The sequence below is a fragment of the Myotis yumanensis genome, unplaced genomic scaffold (genome assembly GCF_028538775.1).
Source record: "Myotis yumanensis isolate MYYU_CA2020_CCGP unplaced genomic scaffold, mMyoYum1.0.hap1 SCAF_1, whole genome shotgun sequence".
In the NCBI taxonomy this organism is placed as follows: domain Eukaryota; kingdom Metazoa; phylum Chordata; class Mammalia; order Chiroptera; family Vespertilionidae; genus Myotis; species Myotis yumanensis.
The window spans coordinates 144,567,020-144,586,378 of record NW_027223752.1 but is presented as its reverse complement, the minus strand read 5'-3'; the positions used below and the strand labels follow the sequence as shown (position 1 = coordinate 144,586,378).

At 40.0% G+C, this 19,359-nt stretch overlaps 1 protein-coding gene across 9 annotated transcripts in view; it reads right to left on the bottom strand.

Moving 5' to 3' along the window:
• MLLT10 (MLLT10 histone lysine methyltransferase DOT1L cofactor) overlaps window positions 1–19,359 on the bottom strand; it is a 222,700-nt gene that overhangs the window by 34,059 nt on the left and 169,282 nt on the right. For all 9 annotated transcript variants that reach the window (XM_070432664.1, XM_070432655.1, XM_070432672.1 and 6 more), the window contains one exon: window positions 7,523–7,701. In XM_070432664.1, coding sequence (XP_070288765.1) covers window positions 7,523–7,701 — 179 coding nt within the window. The remainder of the gene's footprint in view (window positions 1–7,522; window positions 7,702–19,359) is intronic.

The following is a 19,359-nucleotide window of genomic DNA, read 5'->3' as shown; positions in this document are numbered from 1 at the left end:
TTACTATATAGGATACAGGCCTGATGCATGGGTGGGGGCCGGCTGATTTGCCCTGAAGGGTGTCCTGGATCGGGGTGGGGGTCCCGCTTGGGTGCCTGGCCAGCCTGGGTGAAGGGCTGAGGGCCGTTTTCAGGCTGGCAGGTGACTGAAGCTCCCAACCTCTCCTTTTTTTCTTTTTTTTATATTCTGGGATTTATTTACCTTCTATGGCTGTCACTGGAACTGAGAGCCGGCTTTAGCTCTGAGGCTCAGCTCCAGCTCTGAGACCTCGGCTGCTGAAAACAGGTATCTGGTTTGTTTGGCTTCTATAATTGAAACTCTGTTCCAACTCCAGTTCAGCCAGCTGGCTGGAAGCATGGGGATTGTTTTGCTTCTATATTTGCAATACTGTTTCTTATACTGCAAGCTCAGAGACCAGAAGCGGCAGGCGGGGAACCTTGGCTTCCTCCTTCACTGGAGCAAGCAAGCCTGTTTGCTTCAGCTGCCTGGCTGCCGGCCGCCATCTTGGTTGGCAATTAATTTGCATATCGCCCTGATTAGCTAATGGGAAGCGTGTCAGAGGTACGGTTAATTACCATGTTTGTCTATTATTAGATAGGATGTCTACTTGTGACTACAGAGAAATTTTAAAAGAGCTCTCATAGAGTAAAGTAACTACCAAATTCCTAGGAACTCGGCTCATTCTAAAGGAGTTAGTTGTGGAGGGAGAAAGTCAGGCTAAGTCTACTCAATTATGTGAATATCAGACTTAAAAGTGGGTACTGTTTTGGTAATTTATTTTCCCCTCTAATGTTGGTAACAACAGAAAAATAGGAAATGAAGAAAATTTAGGTTGGAAACAATAGTACCTATAGCAAAAATTTCACATTTAGAAAGTATCATGGCAATACATCATCTAGAGGTGGATATGAAACTTCAAACTTCAAAAGGTTATAGCAAGCATTTTTTAAATGCGTAACTAACTTGTCAATACATGTTAAAATCAAACAATTCAAACAAGTAGCTTTTCCTTCAAGCTCTCCAACCCTGACACATGATTTAAAAATACATTCTTCCAAAATTCTTCAAACTCACTAAACTTTTAAAAAAAATTGAATACTTCTTTAAAAATTCCTATTTTACATATACTATTAGAAGGAAAACCTATTTATTATCACTGTATCTGCCATAAACTAGGCCGTCTCACTTGGGGCAAGGTACTTAACCTCTCTATCATCAATCTATAAAAATGGAGATAACAGTACCTATGCTCATAAAAATATTGTGAGAATTAGCTGAGTGGATATATGTAAAAGGCTTAACAGAATGCTTAGCACATGCTATACAAATTTTAGCTTGTATTTAAAATATTGTTTTCATAAATTATTATGCTTCCATCTTTGCCATTAACTTTGTTAGAGAATATAACCTAGCAATTATATTCTGATTAACATGGCTATACTTCCAAGACTGAAACGTATCTGCCTAAGAAAAATCAGCAGGTATGTCTCATTATGCAATGATATCTTAAATTATATACAGGGGTGGGCAAAAGTAGGTTTACAGTTGTGAGTATGTGAAAGTTTATTCTTATAATTATTTATTTATTATTGTATTATTTATTATTATTATCCTACTTTTGCCCACCCCTGTATAACAGCATAGCAATATTACAAATACAATGTAAGAACACAAATATTTTAATGATAATTTATATATTTTTTCAATTTGTAAACACATTTTGACAAGAAAAGCTTCCAGGAAAAATTGGGGAACACTGGAAAGCTTCATATATTCAATTCAAACTGCACTATGAAACGTATTCTGGTAACAGCCCCCATTTCTATGTCAGCTCTACCACTAAGGCTTTAATACTGAGCGTGTGATGAGAGATGAAACCAAGTGTGAACAACTTTCAGGTCCAATGAGTAGGCTGACTGTTAAAGCTGTCAGGTTCAATTGCATCATTCCACGTTATTCAATGCCCCAAACTGCTCCCTAATTGTTAGGAGCTTAACGTATTCAAAACCATTGTTTAGGCTAATGCTGAAATGCCCTACAATTGAGTTTCTAATAAAGTAGTGGGAGGGATCAAACTATAGTTAAATCACCACTGAACTCATGACTGGACAACAGGACTATATAGACTAGCCAACCAATTCTAAGGTGTTTCCTAATTGGTTAATATCTAATTAATATATCACCTATCTTCTGGGGGAAAATTAAGTCCCTAGTACTACAGTGGTTACTGAAATAACCTAAGAACTGGGAAAGACCTTATTAACAGCTGAACCTAAAATGGGTAAAATTGCCCGGCCAGAGCTGCTCAGTGGTAGAGCATCGACCCATGAATGAATCAGGAGATCACCGGTTGATTCCTGGTCAGTTCATATCCCCGGGTTGTGGGCTCAATCCCCAGTACAAGACGTGCAGGAGGCAGCCAATGATTTTTTTTTCTCAGCATTGATGTCTCTACCTCTCCCTTCCTTTCTCTGAAATCAATAAAAACACATTTTTAAAAAATAAAATGGGCAAAATTCATGTATCTGTGTTAACATGGAATGAAGAGTTTTAAAGAAAAATGTAATACTATTTTTAGCAAAGGAGGTGCTTCTGTAACAGTTGAAATTAATTATGTCCTATAATATCAATGTAATAACCATTAATTCCAAAGTACATTACAGTCTGCAAAGTACTTATTTTCATTTGAACTTCCTAACATACATGTATGGCAGGTAGAACAGGTATTTAAAGTTTTTATTTTATGTATGAAAAAAAATGATGCCCACAAATTTATAAGACCTGTCCACAGTTACACTAGTGAGTGGCAAAGCTCTTGGAACCCAAGCTTTCTGACTCAAATTTCTGCTAGTTTTCACTGTATGACACAAATGGAAACAGTAAAATTCCTAACAATGCTTTTCAAAAAGATACCTCTTTCTAGTAACATAGAGACCCATGATTGGAAAATTCATTTTTATGTTACAAATTGGTAAACCAGAGAGCAGGCTCAGTAGTCAGATTGCCTTGCTTCCAAACTTAAGTTTCACCACAAACTGGACATGTGACCTTGTGCAGTTACTTTGACCTTTCCATCATCCAAGCGATGTTACAGAGCACTGATAAAAACTTATTTTGCTCAAAATGTTAACTTCCTTAAAATTATAATCACTATAAATATACTAGAGGCCCGGCACATGGATTTGTGCACTGGTGGGGTCCCTCGGCTTGGCCTGTGGGGATCGGGCCAAAACCAGCTCTCCGACATCCCCCCAAGAGGTCCTGGATTGCGAGAGGGCGGTTCTCGGGTGACGCATCCTGGAACTGGGTTCACTCCTCTCTGGTTCCGGGTGTGTCACCTGAGAACCGCAGCTGCCAAGTCATCGCAGCTCAATAGCTCCTGCGTTGAGCATCTGCCCCCTGGTGGTCATTGCGCGTCATAGCTACCGGTGGGACGGGTGAATGGTCAGATGGTCGCTTAGGCTTTTATACATATACTAGAGGCCTGTTGCACGAAAAGATTCGTGCAATAGGCCTGTGTCCCGGGTGCTGGAGGAAAACCAGTGCCGCTCCGGCCGGAGCCGCCTTCAAAGCCCTCACAGCTCCAGCCGGAACTGCCTTCAAAGCCCTCGCTGCTCCAGCCAGAGCCACCTTCAAAGCCCTCGTGGGAGGGCCGGATGGAGGCCGGGCAAATGGCGGATCACCACGGTCCCACCCGCCAGCCCTGGGTACCCCACGGGAGGGCCGGATAGAGGCCGGCGCGTGGCGGATCGCCACTGCACCACCCAGCCGCCCGCCACCCCGGGTCACAGATAGCAGGCTCAGATGGCGGCAGGGCAGGCGGGATGGCGCTGTCCCGCCCTGCCTGCAGTATGCAAATTAGTCGCCATCTTTGTTGGCAGCTAATTTGCATATCACGCTGATTAGCCAATGAGAGGCATAGCGAAGGTACGGTCAATTACCATGTTTGTCTATTATTAGATAGGATAGATTTATTGAAACTTTCATTCTGACCAATCAAGCCAGGTGAATTGGTGGGAAAGTGAACCATTTTCTCAAACAGAATAAAAGTGTCATAATATTAGACACTCATTTGAAAGGAAATTAAGGACTACATCTAAGACAACTCCCCAAAACACACACACACACACACACACACACACACACACACACACGCCAAAGTTATGCTACTAGAAAACAAAATATTCATAATTGAAGTAAGTCACACAGAAATTTATAAAACATTAGCCACTATATTGTACCTTCAAAATACTTAAATATCTTAATTTACTAAATATCACATAAACCTAGGAAGTTCTTTTATTTAAATTATTTTTAAGTCTATATCCTTTTTATAACAGCAACACAGAGTAAACAATGAACCAGGATTATCTACATGAAGACTGTATCCAAAAGCAAAACCTAGAATGCAGAATATATTAGAATACAAATTCTTTTCAACATATTCAGCCTTAAATTCTTCTATTAAAGAAATCATCCTTCAAACAAAAGCACTTGAATTCTCCCAAAGACAGAACAGAATGAATGTAGAACTAGGAAACAGGAATGTGAAAGGCAAGATGGAAAATTAATGGCAGTCCTACAGAAACCAATTTATACCTATACTCATGATACAACAAGAGCATAGCACATCATTAAGAAAATCACATGGACAGTAGTTCTATCTTCCAATAATGTAAAAAGAACTATAATTTAACTATATTGCTGATATGTGAAAGAATAATTATTCTAAAAACAAGTATACTGAATAAAACAATGATTTAACACTGAAGAAAACAAAGCTGAATTATCCAACATATTAACCAGTGAACTGCCACGCATCCAAAACGGAAACCATCCCCACATCTTGTTTTTATTCTATAGACACTTATGGGGTACAAAGGGCTATAAGAGGTTTTTTCAAATCAGGGTTCTGAGCATCAGACACGCTTTCTCCCCCGCACCCCCCCCCCCCCCCCAACACACAAAAACATCTCATTTCGTTCCCATTAAAGGCACAAATCTATTCCCAGTTTTAATTTCTGTTAGCTTCCTGATCTTACCTCCCTGACCACTTTGCAGGGAACAATTCTTAAAATAGCAATTAATCTAAACAAGAGGCCTATCTAAAAGCAAGGCCAGAAAGATCAAAAATCACCTTCTTCCTGCCGACACCAACCCAGTCACTAAAAATTACAACTTTCATTAAGTTTTTTTGGGGAAAGGAGAGAGGCAAAACATTATTTAAATTTAACATTTCTATTCGCTGATTTACATGTCATGGTTTTCTTAGTAACTGTAACAAGACTTCTATAATTACACTTTAAATATTGATCATTTTAATATATCTTATAGCACTGCTCTCTTAACTTTAAATCAACTACCTATAAAAAAAAAACCTATATAAAAGGCTAGGATCTGATTATCTAAACACAATGACTTGCGTGAACTGAAAACAAAGAGGGCCTATATGAAAGTAAACCAGAAATAAACTTTTGTCATTTTGAAAAGATTCAATTACCAACTACATCACAATTTTTAACAGTCCTATCTAAACATTCTACTTATTCTAAACATTTTTGTATCCTTTCCCTTGCACACCGCCTAGAAAATTCACATTTTGCACATTCAATACCAATACTATTGTCTCAGGCGGCTAAATTGAAGTAGTTCCGCTCTCAGTTCAACTGAGAGGTCAACCTGCCTCAGTTGCCTGGAGACTGATGGTTGCTACAGCAGCACCAGATAAGCCAGGCTAAATAAGCTGCAGCTTAAAGGCAGAAAGCCTTTACTGCTGGACTGAAACATAGATACAGTTGTCTCATCATGTAGCTAGCATTTGAGTCTAACTGGCTGATCACATTTATGAGAGACCCATCTTATTGAAACATGGAAAGAGGATAAACACTAAAGATTTTAATTGGACTGAATCCTGGATTACTTGCAACTGTGATTTCTTTGTTCTTTAGTTGTGTCATATGTTAAGTGGAATTTTCCCTCAAGCTATAAATTTCTCTTTACCACCACTTCCCCCATCAACCTCCCTAATGCCAACCCCTAAAACCACAAACATAATGAATAAGAAGAAATGAGATTTTTGCTTAAATCAACCTGGAATTAACCAGAGAGTAATTAAAACAGACTTTATAAAGAAAGAAAAATGCAGTGAAAATGTTCCTGTGAGACTTTATCCAAGAATATAAAGCTATCAACAGCATATGGCTACACTCAATTAAAATTAAAAGAGATAAAATAAAAACATAAAGCTATTCATCTTTTCACCCTGTCTATCTCCAAGTCCCTATTATTATGGCTACTTCACTAAGGCTAGTGAAATACCCTAAAGAAGAACTCTCCTAAACCAGTCAAACTCCACTTATTCAAGTTAAGAGGCTCACCAAATAGTTAACTTTCATTTTCAAAGATAATACTACTAATTATGCCATTGATTTTCTGTGACTGTCTGTTGTTTATTCTAATATGTAACCTAATTATAATGGTGATTGTTTATACTGCACCATTACATACTTTAAAAATAACAATGCTGTGCTTTGATGTACAGCCTACAGAAAATACTAGAAAAGTATATACATTCTAAAGGCCCATACAATGGAAATTATGCAGACATACATAAAGCATAAGTTTATAGCAAGTTACAAACAACTATTTAGTTATTTCCAATTAGACATTTATCACTGTTTTCTCAAAATGTTAACACACTTACTTCTACAGCTTTGTATAAAATAAAAGTAAAATAATAAAGAATTTCAAATAAATAAATATTTTATATATTTTAGGAATTTTAATATATTACCTTTAGGGAAATGTGGGGGTAAGAGTGGGCTGGAGAAGGGGTGTGTGTGTATGTGTGTGTGTACATAGCTTTGCGCATTTGTTGTCCTTTTTAAGTAATTCAAGATCATGATTTTTCTGATTTGACTCTTGCTTTTAAAGCATTCCTGTAGACTAGATCACCTATCAAATTACAGATCAAAAGTGGAGGAAAAGCATAAATAAATAAAAAACCAACAGCATAGTCACCATTATTTATAATATTTATGAACATTCCTTCTCTGCCACTAGGAGGAAAGTCATATTGTACTTAAAGGGATCATTCACTCTTTATTCTATATTCACTTTTTATTCTATATTCTCCTACACTGGTTTTTAAAAACTTAGAAGATATTCATACATTATTTGTGTGGGTTTTAAAATTATAAATTTAATTCCACAAGTCCAAAATTGGTTCATAGTTCTTTTAAAAAGTCCAACTTTCTAAAAGAAATAATAAAAGCACCCCCCAAATTACTATTTTACATCATTAGAAAAAATTTAGAAACTCAGAAAATAATCAGTTGGTGCCAACATTTGTCTTCTTTCATGATTATCATGTAAAAATGTCTATGATTTCCACTAACATGTCAATACAAATTGAGAAGATACTCTATAAATTCCTATAGGAAGCCCTATCTTATTTCTCTCTCCTCTAATAAAACTCACTTTCAAAACTGATAAACCAACTTCATGTTATTTTATAATGTACCTGAGTTGTAGCAACAGTAGGGGTTGCAGATGATGCCACTGATGGAGACAGAGCTCCCACTTGTTGCAAATGCCCAGAAGACTGCTGAGGTAAATGAGAACTGGAGACAGGAGTACTAGATCCTGAGCCAGATACTAGATTTGGAAATGATACTGCTACATCATTGCTGTTATAAATACCTGAAAGAAAAGAAATATTTTACAACTTAGTGGTGAAATTTGTCACTGACACACATTAATCAATAAGTTAGAATACCCACATTTCCTTCTGATCCCTCCTCCAATGACAAATTTTATTGGTGATGGCGGTAAAAAAAAAAAAAAAAAAAAAAAAAAAAAAAAAAAAAAGTACCAGTAACTAAATACATACTGATTTTTCATAAAACATTTTTAAAAGAGCCTAAGTCTATATATATGTGTATATATATATATGTGTATATATGTATATATATATATATGTGTGTGTGTATATATATATATACATATATATATACACATATACATAATGGCTTTGGCAATAGGGATCACATCAGGAATTGCTTTGTAAAAGAGCAATGAAATGTTTCTTAAGTAGAAGAACAAAGCTATTAGAGTTGCATAAAAAGTACTTGGTCAGCCTTTCAAAATGCAGATACTAAGGCCCCAGAACTCATGATTGAGAGGAGGTGAAATGGGAAAAGACTTTGTTTTAAAAAGGTCACCCATGCTAAAATGTAGAAAATAAAATGGAGCAGGACTAGACTTGAGATTCAAAGGCCAAATAAGAGCTGATGACATTGTGGGGCACAGCTGTGAGGATAAAGAACAGGTGGATTCTAGGAATATTCAGGAGGTAGAATAGATAGGGTTTGGACTGACTAAATGGGGTGCAAAGGTGGGAGTAGGGGTGGAGGGGGGACAGAGGATTAGGGGATAATCATGACAGTGGACTACTGGGTGGTGGTAACAGTCTCTTCAAGGAACAAAGAACACAGTGGTATCATGGTAAAAGCTAGAAAGGAAGGGGAAATGAGACTGGAAGCAAGTTATTCTCAAAAAGTGGATGGGAAGAGGAGGAAAAATGAAAAAAAAATATTAAAGAGAAAACACGGAGTTATTGGGGGAAAAAGTGGTTTGTTTTCTAGTGTGTGTGTGTGTGTGTGTGTGTGTGTTTTAAGATGGGAGATCATGGCTCTGGCTGGGTAGTTCAGTTGGTTAGAGCATTGTCCCGAAAGGTCCAGGTTGTGGATTCAATCCCGACCAAGGCATATACAAAGAATCAACCAATGAATGCATAAATAAGTGGAACAACAAATTGATGTTTCTCTCTCACTTTAAAAATCAATTTTAAAAAAAAAGATGGGAGATCATGGTCATATGCTGAAATAGAGGATTTTTGCAGATAAAAGTAAGAGATGGGATAATCTATAAATCAGTAGGGTTCTCAATGAGGGGTGATTTTGCTCCAAGGAAGACAACTGACAATGCTTGGAGACATTTTTGGCTGTCAAAGCCAGGGAGTGCTACCGGTATCTAGTATGTAGAGGCAATGGATGCTGCTAAACCTCTTAGAATGCCTAGGACAACTTTTCCCAACTAAGAATTATCTGGTCCATAGTGTCAATAGTGCGGAAATTGAGAAATCCTGTTATAAATTCTTGGGAGTGTGGGAAGAAATAAGATCCTAAGAACTTGACACTGTAACAAGAAGAAAGCAGGAAAAAAATGAACATTAAGTGAACTACAGTAAAAAAAAAAATCTTTTTGAGAAACTATAGCCCTTGAAGGCAACAACAGTTATTATATCAATAGTACAATTTACTTTGTTCTAAACATAAATATTATTGATTCATAATTTTAAAAAAAAAGCACCTACAGTCTTTAAACAAGGGGAATAAAAGAATTGGGACATTATAAAGTCTTTACAACTATAATTGAGGTTCCTAAGATATCTACAATTTCTCCAGAAAAAAAAAAAAAGAACACCCATAATTTATTCATTCAACAAATGCATCTATTACGCAAACACCTGAGAGTCCGCTGTTTGCCAGACATTATTCTAAGCCCTGGAGATACAAAGCCATTCAAGATATGTGGTCTTTTCCTTCAAGAAGCTTAATGAAGGGAGGGAGGGGTTAAAGGGGTAGAAGGAGAGATAATTTCATAAGACTGTGAAGAGTGATAGGAACATCCTCAGGGGACTATGAGTGCATATAAAGGGGAATCTAACCCAGACTTAGGGCAGAGAGGGTGGGGTGGAGGTGGGAGGTCAAAAAAACTCACTGGTAAAAGCTAATTTCCAAAGGAGCTATATATAGAACAGAGGCAGAGGGTGGTGTGAGGAAGAAACACATATCAGAGAGCAGGGTAAATTCTAACAACTTATAAGGACCATCTGTATAGGCAAAGCAAGAAATGAGAAAAAAGAAGCAGGAAATAGATTAAGAACATTACAAGTTAAAATGTAAAAAGTTAAACATTTTAGAGACAATAGGAAACTACTGAAGATTGTAAACAGAAGCTTGATGTGATCAGATTGGTGTATAAGGAAAACATCAATCACTGGCACACACAAAGAATAGATTGGGAATGATATTTAAATAAACACTAAGAAAGCATTAAGGATCGCTACAATAATATTGCTGAGCAAAAAATAGGAACTAAGGTAACAGCAGTAACGAGCTATTACAAACTCAAAGTTCAGAGAACTGGTAACTAATTAGACCTGAAGAAGAAAAAAAGGGAAGACTCAGGAATGACTCTGAAGCACCAGTAAAGTAGACATGAGGGTGGTGATACCAGTCACTGAAGTAGGAGTAACAATGGAGAATATCCTGCATTTGATTACTATATGTAGGTAGGTCACTAACATAATACCCCAATGAGGTAAATATCACTTCCATTTTACATATGAGCAAACATTAAAGAAATAACTTGTGCTGTTTGAGCTCCAGCTGAAGGAGAAGATTTCTATACCATGGTTCATACAAAGCAAATTGTCTGCAAATCAACCAGTGGTAAAGCACAAGGAAGCAACTGACTACAAAAGCTGCTCCCAAAGTGTGCCCTCTACTGGAGGGGTGAAGAAACCTCATGTTATAGGCCTGGTACAGTAGCACTCTGAAATTAAATGTTATCAGAAGTCCATTGAATTTCTGATTTGCAAACTTCCCTTCCCGCATCTGGTGCAAGAAATTGCACAAGATTTCAAAAACAGATCTGCGCTTTTAGGGTGCAGCTATTGGTGCTTTGCAGGAAGTAAATAAAGCCTGTCTGCTTGGCCTTTTTGAATACATCAACAATTATGCCAACAAAAGACATCCAACTGGTATGCCACATATGTAGGGAATGGGCTTAAGAATCCACTATGGACTCTCATAGCCAGTTAGCCTGGAGGTCAATTCACCCCTAGTATTGACGACAACAATTAAGGCTTAACTACAACAAGACTGCGCACAAAGACCACAAGGGGGTGTACCAAGAAAGCATAAAAAATGCGGAGACAAAAAAACATGAAAGAAATGGAGGATATAGAGCTAAAAAACGCAATTTTGAGGGCTTTCAATAATTTGCTAGAAACTGCCAATAAACTTGATGAGAGCCTCAAGAAATCTAATGAGACCCTCGATGTTGTGATAAAGAACCAACTAGAAATTAAGCATTCACTGGCTGAAATAAAGAATATTATACAGACACCCAACAGCAGACCAGAGGAGCGCAAGAATCAAGTCAAGGTTTGAAATGCAAAGAAGCAAAAAACACCCAACCGGAAAGGCAAAATGAAAAAAGAATCCGAAAATACAAAGACAGTGTAAGGGGCCTCTGGGACAGTTTCAAACGCACCAACATCAGAATTATAGGGGTACCAGAAGATGAGAGACAGCAAGATATTGAAAACCTATTTCAAGAAATAAAGACAGAAAACTTCCCCCACCTGGTGAAAGAAATGGACATACAGGTCCAAGAAGTGCAGAGAACCCCAAACAAAAGGAATCCAAAGAGGACCACACCAAGACACATCATAATTAAAATGCCAAGAGCAAAAGACAAAGAGAGAATCTTAAAAGCAGCAAGAGAAAGAAACTCAGTTACCTACAAGGGAATAACCATACGACTGTCAGCTGATTTCTCAACAGAATCTTTGCAGGCCAGCAGGGAGTGGCAAGAAATATTCAAAGTGATGAATACCAAGAACCTACAACCAAGATTACTTTACCCAGCCAAGCTATCATTCAGAATTGAAGGTCAGATAAAGAGCTTCACAGATAAGGAAAAGCTAAAGGAGTTCATCACCACCAAACCAGTATTATATGAAATGCTGAAAGGTATCCTTTAAGAGGAGGAAGAAGAAAAAGGTAAAGATACAAATTATGAACAACAAATATGCATCTATCAACAAATGAATCTAAGAATCAAGTGAATAAATAACCTGATGTACAGAATGAACTGGTGGTTATAATAGAATCAGGGACAAAGAAAGGGAATGGACTGACTATTCTTGGGGGGGAAAGGGGAGTGGGAGGTGTGGGAAGAGACTGGACAAAAATCGTGCACCTATGGAAGAGGACAGTGGTTGGGGAGTGAGGGCGGAGGGTGGGGCGGGAACTGGGAGGAGGGGAGTTATGGGGGGAAATAAAAGAGGAACAAATGTAATCTGAACAATAAAGATTTAATTAAAGACCTAGATTAAAAAAAAAAAAGATATGTACAAAGATGTTTGCAGGAATACTATTCTTATGGCCAAAATCGGGAAGCAAACCAAATGTCCATCAAAAGTAGAAGGGATAAATCACTTTATATTCATATAGTAATAGAATGAAAAGCTATACATAATACAAATAAATTTCATGAACTATGTTGAAAGAAACCAGATACAAAAAAATGTGTGGTTCCATTTTTATCAAGTTCAAAACAATCTAGACTAGTAATTTGAGGTCAGGGTGGTGGTCCACCTGGAAGGAGGGGTGGGGTGGAGCAGAGGAAAAAAAAAAAAAAGAAAAAAGAAAAAAAAAAGAATCCACTATGGCCCTGGCAGGTTTGGCTCAGTGGATAGAGCCTCGGCCTGCGGACTGAAAGGTACCGGGTTCAATTCCAGCCAAGGGCACATGCCCAGGTTGCAGGCTTGATCCCCAGTAGGGAGCATGTGGAAAGCAGCCAATCAATGATTCTCTCTTATCATTGATGTTTCTATCTCTTCCTCCTTCTCTCTTAAATCAATAAAAAAATATATTAAAAAAAAAAAAAAAAAAGAATCCACTATGATGGGAAGCATTTCATTCTTTAAAAAAAAAAAAAACCATCCTAACTGGTTTGGCTCAGTGGATAGAGAGAGCATCGGCCTACAGACGGAAGGGTCCCGGATTCAATTTGGGTCAAGGGCAGATACTTTGTACCTTGGTGCAGGCTCCTGGCCATGGTCAGGGCACATGTGGGAGGCAGCCAATCAATGTGTCTCTCCTACATCAGTGTTGCTCTCTCTTTCTCTCCCTCCCTCCCTCCCTCCCTCTCCCTCTCCCTCTCCCTCTCCCTCTCCCTTTCACTCTCTCTAAAAATCAATGGCAAAATATCTTTGGGTGAGGATTAAAGAAATAATAATTTAAAAAATTGGAAACCAAGATGGTGGCATAGGTAAACACCGGAGATTGCTGCCTCGCACAACCACTTCAAGAATACAACTAAAAGACAGAACAGGCATCATCCAGAACCACAGGAAGGCTGGCAGAGTGGAAATTCTACAACTAGAAGGAAAGAGAAAAGCATACCAGGACTCAGAGGAGCTGCGGTGCGGAAGTTAAGTGCACAGGTACGGAGGTGGACGCGGAAAGGCCTGGCGGCTGAGGACACGGTTGGTTTTTTCAATCGGGAGGGAGTCTCAAACTCCCGACTGCTCTGAACTCCAGTTCTGGGCGAGTCTCTGGGGACCCTTACTGATACAGGGAGAGGCTAGACTGTCTGGCATCGTTCGCATCTCGAGGGCGGCTTTCTCTCAGAGGTGCTTGCAGCGATTACCCGGACACTGAGACTCGGGGCCTCTTAGGGCTGGACTGACGATGAGCCATAGCTGTATGCTTCACCCTATTGACCCCCTGGGACCCCGCCCCACCCAAGCTGAGCACAGAGGCTTTTGCAATCTGAAAATTACCTAACAAACCTGCAGCTGACCCAAGGCCCCAGGGCAATTTGCATTCCTTCACAGCTGAGCTCCTGCTGGATAGCCTCAGGCAGAGGCTAGATTAGCACCTCCTGAAAGATCCAGGAGCCAGTATACCTGGTGGTCAGAGTGGGACCATCCAGATTGCAACCCCTTGGACCCATAAGGGGCATACTCAGGGGGCAGACTCAGTGAGCACCAAAGCCCCACTGAAGCAAGTCTTGCCCCGGAGGGGTGTCTCCAGCACAGAAGTTCTCCCACTGCAGACACAGCTGATTCTCACAGCCAATTGGCCTGGAGGTCAATTCCTCCAGGTGATACCTACAACAATCAAGGATTAACTACAACAAGACTGTGCACACAGCCCACAAGGGGGTGCACCAAGAGTGTCCACCTCAGGTAATTGGGGAGGCTGAGCCACTGGGCCCTATAAGACACCTAGCACAGAAAGCCACTCCATCAACACAGGGAAGCACAAAAAATGCAGAGACAAAGAAATAGGACACAAATGACAGAAATGGAGGAAAGCAAACGACTGGATATAGAGTTCAAAAACACACTTTTAAGGTTTTTCAAGAACTTTCTAGAAGCCACCAATAAATTTAGTAAGACCCTCGAAAAGACTGGTGAGACCACCGATAAATGTAGTGAGATCCTCAAGAAATCTACTCAGACCCTCGATGTTATGATAAAGGACCAACGGGAAATTAAGCATACACTGACTGAAATGGAGGACATTATACAGACTCCCAACAGCTGACTAGAGGATCGCAAGAATCAAGTCAAAGATTTGAAATACGAAGAAGCGAAAAACACCCAACCGGAAAAGCAAAATGAAAAAAGAATCCAAAAATACAAAGATAGTGTAAGGAGCCTCTGGGACAGCTTCAAGTGTACCAACATCCAAATTATAGGGGTACCAGAAGATGAGAGACAGCAAGATATTGAAAACCTATTTCAAGAAATAATGACAGAAAACTTCCCCTACCTGGTGAAAGAAATAGGCTTACAAGTCCAGGAAGCGCAGAGAACCCCAAACAAAAGGAATCCAAAGAGGACCACACCAAGACACATCATAATTAAAATGCCAAGAGCAAAAGACAAAGAGAGAATCTTAAAAGCAGCAAGAGAAAGAAACTCAGTTACCTACAAGGGAATAACCATACGACTGTCAGCTGATTTCTCAACAGAATCTTTGCAGGCCAGAAGGGAGCGGCAAGAAATATTCAAAGTGATGAATGCCAAGAACCTACAACCAAGATTACTTTATCCAGCCAAGCTATCATTCAGAAGTGAAGGTCAGATAAACAGCTTCACAGATAAGGAAAAGCTAAAGGAGTTCATCACCACCAAACCAGTATTATATGAAATGCTGAAAGGTATCCTTTAAGAAGAGGAAGAAGAAGAAAAAGGTAAAGATACAAATTATGAACAACAAATACACATATCAACAAGTGAATCTAAAAATCAAGTGTATAATCTGATGAAGAGAATGAACTGGTGATTATAATAGAATAAGGGGCATAGAAAGGGAGTGGACTGACTATTCCTGGGGGGGAAAGGGGTGAGGGGGATTGGGGAAGAGACTGGACAAAAATCGTGCACCTATGGATGAGGACGGTTGGTGGGGAGTGAGGGCAGAGGGTGGGGTGGGAACTGGGTGGAGGGGAGTTATGGGGGGAAAAAAGAGGAACATATGTAATAATCTGAACAATAAAGATTTAATTAAAAAAAAAATAAAGTCACTAGAGAATGATGACTCAAGAAAAAATAAATTGTTTTCTTCTTCCTATTATTGGTAGTTATAAAAGTGAGGTATTTTTTCCCAATAGGGTGAAAAGGTACCTAAGTATATGATTGCAAGTGGAAAATGGAGGGCAGAAACCAGGTACTGGCAGTTTTTCCGTTTTCATTTGTGTGTGAATTTTTAAAACATAAATGTGGGCACTTATAAAGCATTAATGCAATTGAAAATGTTTCAGTGAACAAATTCCAGCAGTTCAACTTTAGAATAATCTTATATAATAAAGAGCTAATATGCAATGGTTGTCACTCCCTCACGCCATAACAGCTCAGACACCCAACACTGGGGAGAGAGAAATGGGGACCAGCCAGGCACAAATGAGCTCACAAGAGAGGAATAGGGACCAGCCAGGCTGGGGCCTGGGAGAGGGACAAGTCGCCCGCCCTGCGGTCCCCGGCGCCAGCGGCTGTGCCTGCACCTGCAGGCCAAAAGAGGGACAAGCTGCACGCTCCGCGGTCCCAGGCACCAGCAGCTGTGCCTTCGGCCTGGGAGATGGACAAGCCGCCCACCCCGCAGTCCCGGGCACCTGCGGCTGCAGCCTGGGTGAAACCACCCGCCCACAGTCTCCTGCGGCTGCAGCCGGTCCGGGCGAAGCCAACCCGGGTCCTGGGTGCCTGCGTCCGGCCAGAGGAGGAAATCCTGGGTTCCGGGTGTAGGTTGAGGCAGAGGCAGTTAGGAGCAATCAGGCCAGCAGGGGAGCAGTTAGGGGCTATCAGGCAGGCAGGCAGGCAGGCAAGCAGTTAGAAGACAGCGGTCCCGGACTGTGAGAGGCAGTCGGACATCCCCTGAGGGGTCCCGGATTGGAGAAGGTGCAGGCCGGGCTAAGGGACCCCCCCTCTCATGCACAAATTTCATGCACTGGGCCTCTGGTCTATATATATAAAAGGCTAACATGCTAAGCATCCGACTGGTTGCTGTGACACATACTGACCACCAGGGGGCAGACGCTCAATGCAAGAGCTGCTGTGACGCACAAAGAGAAACAGCACCATGGACCTGGCGCCCACAAAGCAACACTTGGCTTCCCCCAAGTGGGACTCAGGCCCCGCCACCACACCAGAGCGACAGCCCACCAAAACACAGCTGACTCTGCCAAGACCCCATGGCCCAAACTGTGGCCCACAGCCCAGCCCAGAAACAGTCGCTGTGGGTGCCAGGTAAGGACATCATATAGCAACGCCTGGTTTCCTCTCCCTAGCGACCACTAGCCTCTGTGCAGTTTTTTCAGCCCAGGAACACAGGTGGAAACATTTTACACTTTAACCAAATTTAGGAAGCTTAGAAACTTGACCCGACTGAAAAGTAAGAAATGGTGGACCTTGAAAATGACTTTAATGTATTTAATATTAAATTTACAGAATTTAATATTCTCACTGCACAGAATATAGTCAAACACTGCTGCAGTTAAATATCTTACCCGTTGTTCTCCCTGTGTGATCTACAATAATAATCTGCTTTGTGTTGATATTTACTGCTGTGTTGCTAACAATTACCTGAAATAGAAGCTGCGGTGCTTCACTGGGTTGGAAAAAGTTTAGCTAAATCCGAAAGTAGGTCTAATTAAGCAAGTTTATTCTATATCTATAAAGGCTGTTGACTTGCACATGTGCGATACATATAAAGCTCTCGCTGGCACCAACTGTACACGTGTGTTTCGATCTGTCACTGTCAATCATGGATTTGGTTGACACTTCTATTGTAGAGAAAGGGCGAATAACAATATGAAAATATTTCTTCTAATTAATTTCCTTTCAATGTGCACGAATTCGTGCACCAGGCCACTAGTTATAAATAAATCTGTTAAAATTTCCTGGACAATGACAGCATTTAAATTAAAAAACAAACAACAACAACAACAAAACAAGTACATTTCTTATTGATGGCAACTAAATGGTATTTGTAGCATTAAAAAAAAAATCCTCACCCAAGGATATGTTTTTGTTGATGTTTAGAGAGAGGAATGGAGAAACATTGGTGTGAGAGAGAAAGATAGATAGGTTGCCTCCCTTTTGTGCCCCGACCGGGGATCAAACCCGCAACCTAGGTATGTGCCCTGATGGGGAATCAAACCCACAACCTTTTAGTATATGAACAATGCTCCAATCTAAGCCACCTGGCCAAGGCTGATGTTTGCAATATTTTTATCATCCAGTAAATGCCATCCACTCACTATACTTTCTGAGTTGTCCTAAATACAAGTACATGTTTTTAATGTTGCCTGTCTTCTGTGCTGTTCCTATAAATTTAATATTAAATACATTAAACTATTAAAAAAAGAAATAAAGTAACTTGTTTAATGACCTAGTAGGTGGTGGAATCAGTATTCAAACTCACAGCTGTCTAATTCTATTAACTGAAACCAGTTCCTAGTACAAGTTTAAGGTTCAGGTTGATCATCGTGGTCTTTGAGGTCTCTGTGAATACAGAACTCTTAGATAATCTAGAACAGGATAAGATGAGCCTAAAACTTGGCAGAAAAATCAGGTCTGGAGATACAAATCTAAGAATTAGAAGCATAGTAAAGTTGCAATAAGTAAACATGAAAACTCAATAAAGTTTTCTACTGCTGTGCACAGTGTTGACAATTTTAACTAGTTCTTATTTGGAAACGTATAAATTTCACATTAAGAACTATAGATTTCCAATTCCTCCTGAAAAACTGAAGCTCTATCAACACTGAATACTATATTTTGAAATCGTAACAATCTGCCGAAACTTTGGATAGACATAGATTCTCTAATCCACCCAAGTCCCGTCATTCCTTAATCTACACCTCTTCTTTATTCATTACAGATTCTTTTTTTTCCTTTTATCCTCACCCGAGGATATTTTTTCCATTGATTTTCAGATAGAGTGGAAGGGAGGGAGAAAGGTAGAGAGGGAGAGGGATAGAGAGAAACATCGATATGAGAGAAACACTTGCATTAGTGACCTCTGGCACGAGCCCCGACCCATGACCAGTGCCAGGGATCACACCTGCAACCCAGGGACACACCCCTGACAAGGAATCGAACCCATGACCATTCAGTAGCTGGACTGATGCTCTAACCACTGAAAACACTGACCAGGGCCATTATAGATTCTTTAATCCACCAGCGTCCCATCATTCCTTATTCTTCACCTCTTCTTCATTCATTTATGTTACTTACCTATCTGGACCCAATAAGTATTTGATTTACAACTCTTTTTTTTTTTTTTTAAATATATTTTATTGATTTTTTACAGAGAGGAAGAGAGAGAGATAGAGCTAGAAACATCGATGAGAGAGAAACATCGATCAGCTGCCTCCTGCACACCTCCCACCGGGGATGTGCCCGCAACCCACGTACATGCCCTTGACCGGAATCGAACCCGGGACCCTTCAGTCCGCAGGCCGACGCTCTATCCACTGAGGCAAACCGGTTTCGGCTGATTTACAACTCCTGATATGAAAGTAGGTCAAAGCCAAGGAATAGAAAAATGAGATCACCCAGGGAAAGTTCTCAGCATGATCAAGAGAAAAGGACTAAAGACAGAAACTTAGGGAATATTACCATTTAAAGGGTTGACATAAATCAATACATACATATATACATACATACAAAAAAAGGCAGACCACACAGAACAAAATTAAAATATGAAGAGAGAATCTTAGGAACCACTTGTAGAATTTCAAATGAAAGATCAAATGATCCTATTGATCATTTAAGGGAAGGCCAGAAAAAGGAGTCATTAAATGTGATAATATATCTTGGCAAGATAACTCTTATAGGTTTGACTGTGAAGAACAAAAAAGCGCCCTGCTGGCGAGGCTCAGTGGTTGAGCGTTGACCTATGAACCAGGAGGTCACGGTTCGATTCCTAGTCAGGGCACATGCCCGCGTTGCGAGCTTAATCCCCAGTGTGGGGCATACAGGAGGCAGTT